Below are 8456 nucleotides of genomic sequence, written 5' to 3'. Positions count from 1 at the left end.
TTATTTTAAATTCGTTTATTATCTCTTATTCCGTTATTCACCAGCGAAACCTTTTTTTTTTTTTTTAATAAAATGAGGATAAACAGGTCATGAAAGATTAAGAAAATTTATTTTGTAAACATGATCGGCACCACAACAAATTCGAACTTCCAATTTGTGGATGGAGTGTAAATTACTTTGAAATAGGAAATGCGTATTATTTTCTCGAGTATGCAATGCTTTATTGTATTCAGGTCCCCATATCACCCGATATGTGATCATGGAATGTAGACCATTGAAAATCTGTAAAAAATAGACTTTAAATGCGTTATTTTAAGGTAAAAACTCAGTGGACCTTCCTAAATATTTCTCCTTTCTGTAACAATGTTATCAGATAAGCCATGTAGTTTGAAAATATTTACTTGCTTAAATTCCTAACTATTTCATAGCTTTCCTTGACTTAAAGTTTGTTTAATTTAACAATTAGAAACACTTACTTCAATTTCATTTCATTGAAACGATTGGTTATTGCGTATCGTGCCCATATCAGTGATTTCACAGAATGTAGACCCTTGAAGTTCTATAAATAACAGATTAAAGAAAGCACTTGTTAGTCTTAAAGATACTGGGTTCTCCTAAACGTTCGTCCTTCGTGTAATGATATTATCAGATAAACCTTATAGTTTGATAATATTGCTGTTGAAATTCCAAATTATTTCCATAGCTTTTCCTTAGGATGTGATTTTTTTTATTTTTGCAGATAGTTGCATTTATACTTCCAATTCATTTCATTAAAAAAGATATAAATTACACATACCATGCTGATATTAAGGGCCTTGAAGAATTTCTACTAAACCCTGAAAAATCTTCTAAATAAAAAAAACATTTAGGGATACTCTTGTTACCCTTTCAGATAAACAATCTCAATGGGTCCTTTTAAATGGTCTTCCGTTCAGTTTGTAATGATGTCATCAGATAAATCACGCAGTTGGATAATACTAACTCGTTTATAAGTAGTACTAGCATTTATTTATACACGATTAAAAATTACAGCAGTGCTGATGTGATCGTGATTTGAATAAAAATATGAAAATTTTATATAAAAAGTTATTAAAGAAAGGGATCACTATACATTTTCAATACTGATTAGATAAATATTAAAACTATTTACAATGATCCAAAAACAACTAAGTTATTCGTATATACATTTAAATCAGAAATCTAAATGATTTGCTCGAAATAAGTTTCAGTTTTTTTTTTAAAACAGTTTACTTTGGATAGCTCTCTTGTTCTGCGCTCGAGCCAAAGGGCTCGGAGCTTATCCCAACTTTCTTAGCATGAAGCGACTAAGAATATTACTACTTCCCCCTGGATGGGATCCTATTCCATATCAAGGTTCGATTCCTCTTGGGGAACTCAGAATTTTCTCTTTGTCTCACGCTCGTAACAAGACAAAAAGCATCTTAATTCTCTAATTATTGATTGGTGTCAAGCAGAATTGTGATTGAGTTCCATTTTCCAAGGTATTACCTCAGAGATCAGCTTCCAGCGTAAATTGTATTGCCAAAATACTGTCTAAAAGTATTTCCGGATAGTGACCGAAGCATTACATAAGAAGATTTATGGGTCAACAGTAGGAAGTTCTAACTGTTTCCATAACTTTTTTTTTAAGTTTAATTAAAATTTACCATAAAGATAGCAACATTTACTTCAATTTAATTTCTCCAATGAGTTAAAATGATTTTGAAACCCATACGTTTTCATTCATTCATCCATTCACCTTTGATACCTGTTATCTGTCTTTAACTATAGTAAGCGGTACATGAAAGATCGAACAAATTTATGTTGTCAACACTAGTTGTACTACAAAAACATTAAATTCATACTTGGTTGATGGAGCGTAAAATACTTTGAAATAGGAAATATGTATTGTTTTCTTGAGTAAGCAATATCTATTTTATTCAGATCCCACCCGATATCTGATCACGGAATATGGACCCCTGAAAATCTATAAAGACAAAAAAAGATGTTTGATTTTCCGTCTTGTAATGTCGTTATCCATTAAAGCTTTTCCTTAAGGTTTGATTTTTTTATCATTATTAATTTACAGATGGAAACACTTATACATCACTTTCATTTCATTTCAAAAACAATTTGAAAAACACATACCATACCCATATCAGTAGTTTTAAAGACCACGATTGATATTAAGAAATATTATATTTTTCTGTCGGTGTCATTAACACCCACTCGCTGAAGGAGTAGGTCGCTTCAGGAGCCCGATAAGAATTGTAATTTCCCCCACTAAAACGTACACATGAAATTCAAGCGGTAAACCTAACCTTTCCCAGAATTTTTTTTTGTAATAAATTCTATACATTCGACTTCAGAGGCCTTGCGCTCATCTGTGAGGCGTGCTTGAATAAAGTATCGTTGCGGTAAGTGTTTTTGTTGTTGTTGTTTGATGCACTGTGCGAGCGAAAGTTTCACCATGAACTAATGAAAGAAGAGGCAGCGACATCAATTTTAATTCCTGTTTCTATGCCAAAACTATGGGGATATTTACCAACTCATCAACCCAAAATGAGAAAACAGTTGACTTGATTTTTATTTTTCCAATGTCCACAATAAAGTATTGTTGTGGTAGGTGTTCGTTCTGTTGTTGAACGCATCCAATTCACTGTGCGCGCAAAAGTCTTATAAAAAATGTCCAACCATGAAGTGTTCATAAGTGAAAGGACCATCTAGTTTTATTCGGAAAGATATGTGCTTCCTACTCGCATCCAAATATTGTATGAAAAATGTAGAAGATTGTCATAATTTACAATTTAGATTCATTTAACACTTAAATAGGGTGTCTCCGATGTCTCCCACGCCAATTTCAATTCTGTGCCAAAACTGTAGGGATCAAACCGGTAATGAGGAGATATTTGAGTCTTTTTTACTGTTCTCATTTCCGCAGCATCAATGGGGACACTCTTTTGCATACTTTCTTTTCTAAATCTTACCACTAAAAAGTTGATACAGCTGATTAAAGCAGGGCACACGAGCCCTTGCATGAGTTACCTTCATGTTTTCACAACCTAAATAGTGTTGTGGGTGAGTATCTTCTTTTATTTCTTCTAGTTCTTTCTGCATATTCCAAAGGCTACATCGTCGTTGCTTATATAGAGAAAATAGCATGGCTTCGTGGCGTGTGCACATAAATTTTTATCTTCTAGTGTTAATGATGTAACTCACATATCTACCTTCATGAGGAATCTTATTTTTATTCTCGCGGAAGTCCAGACGAAAGAAAAACCCTCGAATAGAAACAGGACACAACCAGAAAAGCAAAATCATAACGAGAAAAAAAAATTCACCAAAAATAAAATTCACCAAAAAAAATAAACTTATCAAAGTCACGAGAAAAACAAACAAAACATAGCCAGGTATTTCTGAACTTGATTTATTTCTGTTCCACATTATTTTTTATCAGCAGGTGGGGAGTTTTACTTTCTAGAAGTATTACAATATTCCGAAACATAAAAACTGTCCTATTAGTTGTTCCAAGTTCTCCACTCATACATTTGCGAGGTTGGTATTCATCAAGACCTGCCAGGGAAGAGAAAAGTCAAACATAGGTAATAATGAGGGTCACTCTTAATCCTTTACACCTTAACATCAGTATGTACATTCTCCATACTGTTCTCTATAAAATTCCTAAGCGGCTAAAAAGGGGAATTTGTTTAACAATCAACAACTTCTTTGGTTGGTGATCGTTTCCTTTATTCTCGTGACCTTAAAGTGTGATTAAGGAAGGATATTTTAAGGAGAATTTAGATGCTAGTCACTCTTCGGGGTGGTCAAAAGTCATTTTAGTGCAGCAAACAGCTATCGATATGATGAAAGTTCGAGCCCCTCCAAAGCCTTTAAGCTATTTTTTGTGACTATTGCCTCCTTCAGGAAGCCGAGTTATATATGTCGTCGAGATGAGTGAGTGAATAAGCTGCAAGTCCCATTTCTCATTTCTACTTACCTTCACAGAAATAGTCTTCCTTGGCCGCCTTAGCCGCGGAAACGACGAAATATACGACGACCACGACGAATTGTACGACGAATTTTTCGACGAACAGAAGGAACACGACGTCTGATCTTACGTCCTATTTTGCGTCCAATACGTCTAAAGCGAATAAAGGGGTCAGCTGACTTTTCCATTGCTGTTACGTCACCTTCGTCACTAACTTCGTCTCTATCATCGTCATTATCGAATGCTCTTTCGTCAAACTCCTCGTCTTCGGCCGCCACTTCGCTTTTACTGAGTGACAGAAAAAAGATTACAAAAGATAAACTTGAACGAATTGGTTATTTATTAGAGCTGTTTTAAATGGGGGCCTATATAACTGATCAACATCGAGGTCACAGCACAACACCAGGAGCTACGTCCCCTACTCTGGCGGGAAGTGCGTGGATTCTCCTGGGTTCCCCTGCTAACCAGTGCAGAGGAAATGCAGGAGACGGTTTATCATCCTTTTCCGAGGAGACTAGAACATCTAACCATTTGCAAGTGTTACAGTTAAGGCAACAAATTCTCCAAAATTTCTTTAAGACCCTGACTTCATTTTTTGCTGAGACTCGTCACTCAGATCATTTGACCGCGCAAGTTTCCAAAACTATCAAGAATGATTTCATCTTCCGCAACGTACCTTCTGGGGATTGCCATATCATTGTCCTCTAGATCCTCTTCATCGAACTCTCCATCATTCTCTTTCATGTCGTATTCACTGAAATATGAAGAAAAAATAATGAAACCATTTCCAATGCAGCACTTCAGAATTGCCATAAGGCTAAAGCATAATCCACTTTCAGAAACATAATTCATTCACGAACTTAACTTTGAAACGAAATCGTCAATAAATTTCTGTTCCCTTCCCCCCTTCCGCTGGCTCAATGAATTGTCTTCGGAGGAATTGCCAGTTCCCACCATAATCTAATCTCTATTCTTCTTTGGAACAGGAGAAACTCGGTAGAAGTGGCATCTTTATTTCAGTTTATTTTGTAACTACAGTTATCATTTCCAGTTATTTTTGTGATGCAACCTACCCTCGAAGTTTCTCTGCTTCAAATTCATCTGCTATCTCGGCCAACTCACTTTCACTTAGTGCGACTGAAAAGCCGACAGCGAGTACAAAGCCAAACAGAGCCAAAATAACGGATGTCTTCATTTTGTCCTCTCCGTCGGAACTTGAGTCCTCAACTGTTGGTAGCCCCAAAGCTCACTGCTTTTATGCTTCCCATTCTGGGTGATATTAAAATCTGTTTCGTTCCGATCCACATTTAACTCGATATCTGATCATGGAGTGTAAATCCTCGAGAATCTGTAAAAATAGACTGAAGAACGCACTTGTAGGTTTTAAAGATATTAATCCGTCGATTAAGGATTTTATCAGATACGCCATATAGTTTGAAAGTATTTGCGATGGTATGGTTCTGGAGAAAACGCATATCAAGATAGAAAAAAACACCCATTCTGCGTTTATTTTCTTTTATTCATCTATTTATCAGAGATACCTGTTTTCTGTATATAGCGAGAATTGGCAGGCCACGTAAGATTGAGCAAGTTTGTTTTGTAATCACTGTTGGAACAACAACAATTTAAACTTCTAGTTAGGGGATGGAGTATAAATTAATTTAAAATAGGAAATACGTATTGTTTTCTCGATTATGCAATGCTTTATTTTATTCATAACCCCATATCACCCGATATCTGTTCATGGAATGTAGACCCTTGAAAATCTGTAAAAAATAGATTGAAGAATTCCTTATTTACCCTAGAGGTAAAAAAAAGTATGGAATGCCCTAAGTGTTCGTTTGTCCTAGTGTTTGCTTGTATTTACTCGTGTAAATCTCTTTATTTTTTCTTTTCTTTCTTTCTTTATTTTCCATAGCATCTCCTTAAGGTTTAAGCTTCTTTTATTTTACAGATTGAAAAACTTTAACTTGAATTTCATTTCATTAAAAAAGATATGATTGACACATACTTTGCCTATATCAGTGACTTTCAAGAATGTAAACCCTCGAAAATCTATAAAAGTTGATGAAAGAATGCACTTGTTACCCCTAAATATAAAAATCTCAATATATCATCTTGAAAGTTCTTCCTTCTTGTCATGATGCATGTTATTAAACAAACTTGACATTATTCCATAGGAATTCTCTAAGATTTGAGTGTTTTTCTTATTTTGTAGATTTTACTACAATTTCAGTTCATTGCAAACACACTCATGGCCAAATAAATGGCTTCAAAGACCACAATTGACATCAAGAAAGATGACAAGACGAAAAAACATCTCAATTTTCTAATTGTTGGTTGGTGGCGAGAGGAATTGCGATTGAGTTCCATTTTCTAAAGTGGTGCCTCAGAGATCAGCTTCCAACGTAAAATGTATCTGTCAAAATATTTCAAAAAGTATTTCTGCATGGAGACCGCAGCAGTTACATAAGTACATTTATGGGTCAACAGTAGCAATTTCTAATTATTTCCATTGGTTTTTAGTGAGGTTTAAGTACAATTTACTTTAAAGATAGCAACATTTACTTCAATTTCATTTCTCTGATAAGTTAGAATGATGTGGAAACCCATTTGTTTTCTTTCATTCATCTATTCAACTTTGATACCTGTTTTCTGTTTGTAGCGAAAGTAGGCGGTTCATGAAAGATTGAGCAAATATATTTTGACAACACCAGTTGTACCACAACAACATTAAATTCACACTCGGTTGATGGAGCATAAAACACTTTGAATAGGAAATATGTATTGTTTTCTCGAGTATGCAATGTATATTTTATTCAAATTCCCATATCACCCGATATCTGATCACGGAATGAAGGCTCTCGAAAATCTATTTAAAAAAAAAGGAAATGCATGATTTTCCGTCTCGTAAAATAAAACGTCTAGTTTGATAGTAGTTATTCCTTTGAATGCCTTATGATTTCAATTAAAGCTTTTCCTCAAGGTTTAATTTTTTTATCATTATTAATTAACAGACAGAAACACTTATACAACAATTTCATTTCAATAAAAACCATTTCAAAAACACATACCATGCCCATAGTAGTAGTTTTAAAGACCACGATTGATATTAAGTAATATTATATTTTTCTGTCGGAGTCATTAACATACACCCATTCACTGAAGGAGCAGTTCGCCTCAGGAGCCTGATGGGAATTATAATTTCCCCCACAATAACGTACACATGAAATTCAAGCAGTTAACCTGACCTCTCCCATTTGTTTTCTAACTATCTGCTGTACATTCGACTTCAGAGGCGTGCTATAATAAAAAAGTATCGTTGCGTAAGTGTTGTTGTTGTTGTTGTTGTTGTTGTTGTTGTTGTTGGACGCAAGACACTGTACGAGCGAAAGTATCACGATAATATGTCGAACCATGAACTATTCACAGGCCAAAGAGGCAGCGATATTAATTTCCATTACTGGTCCTATGCCAAAACTATGGGGATATTTACAAACTGATTAACCGAAAAATGAGAAAATATTTGACGTGATTTTCATTCTTCTAATAATAGATTACTGTTGTGGTAATTGTTCGTTTTGTTGTTGTTGTTGTTGCTGTGCAAAAGTTTCATGATCATGATAATTTCCAACCATGAAGTGTTCAAAAGTAAAAGAAACAGCTAAATTTACTTGGACAGAAATGTGCTTCCTGCTCATATCCAAATATTGTTTGAAAAATGTAGAAGTTTCTGATATGTTTACCACTCTAATAGGTTTTTTTGGCCAAAACCGATGTCTCCCTCGCAAATTCCATTACTATGCCAAAATTATAGTGATCAACCCGGTAACGAGGAATATTTGAATTATTTTTTACTGTTCTCATGTCCACAGCATCAATGAGATAAACAGTCGAGTTCTTTCCTTTTGTGATTTATGGCTTTTAGCTACTAGCACATTACTTTTCTTTTGTGATGAGGAATTACAATCCTGTTAGTCCCTCAAAAAGTCGATATTTACTCCTATAACGCAAAGCACGACAGCAAAGAAGATTACCATAATGTTGTCCTACGAAATTTTCTTCTGATGTTCAGTTTATCATTTATCATCTGCTGAAGTAATACACTGCTGTATTTCATTTTCTATTTATGAAAAAGCAATGCAACAACGATACAAAGATTCTCTTCTTTTTCAGGTCCATTGTAATTTTAGTTCGGGAAGGAATGATATTAAAGCGAAGAATATTTAGCAGGTATATTCCTTTTCAATTTCACTTTACTTGTTTTCAAAGGAACCTTTGCCATTATTTCAAACAAGGAAAACCATTTACAATGATCCAAATACAGCTAAGTTATACATATTTACATTTAAATCAGAAATCCAGATGATTTGCACAAAATAACTTTCAGTTTGTTTTTAAAACAGTTTACCTTCGATAGCTCTCTTGTTCTGTGTTCGAGCCAGTGGGCTTGGAGCTTATCCCAGCT

The 8456-nt window shown here is 34.6% G+C and overlaps 1 protein-coding gene across 1 annotated transcript; it reads right to left on the bottom strand.

Moving 5' to 3' along the window:
- Positions 1 to 3411: 3411 nt before the first annotated feature.
- Positions 3412 to 5234, bottom strand: LOC149037812 (uncharacterized). The gene is made up of 4 exons (XM_089187423.1): positions 5062 to 5234; positions 4665 to 4742; positions 3998 to 4276; positions 3412 to 3573 (listed from the first exon to the last, which is right to left on the bottom strand). Exons 1-3 carry the CDS (start codon positions 5181 to 5183, stop codon positions 4027 to 4029), a joined length of 450 nt encoding a protein of 149 aa, XP_089043549.1. The 5' UTR covers positions 5184 to 5234; the 3' UTR covers positions 3412 to 3573; positions 3998 to 4026.
- Between the last annotated feature and the right edge of the window lie 3222 nt (positions 5235 to 8456).

The sequence above is a fragment of the Pocillopora damicornis genome, chromosome 11, assembly GCF_964200805.1.
Source record: "Pocillopora damicornis chromosome 11, jaPocDami1.2, whole genome shotgun sequence".
Lineage (NCBI taxonomy): Eukaryota > Metazoa > Cnidaria > Anthozoa > Scleractinia > Pocilloporidae > Pocillopora > Pocillopora damicornis.
The sequence above is the reverse complement of the archived record's forward strand: the minus strand, read 5'-3'. Positions and strand labels throughout refer to the sequence as shown.

Bases quoted from the DNA above. Each gene is read 5' to 3' on its own strand.
- LOC149037812 (XM_089187423.1), bottom strand. From the start codon at position 5,183: ATGAAGACATCCGTTATTTTGGCTCTGTTTGGCTTTGTACTCGCTGTC. The intron at 4,743-5,061 runs GTAGGTTGCATC...TTCATATTTCAG, and splicing joins GAAGCAGAGAAACTTCGAGG to TGAATACGACATGAAAGAGA. The intron at 4,277-4,664 runs GTACGTTGCGGA...TCTGTCACTCAG, and splicing joins GATATGGCAATCCCCAGAAG to TAAAAGCGAAGTGGCGGCCG.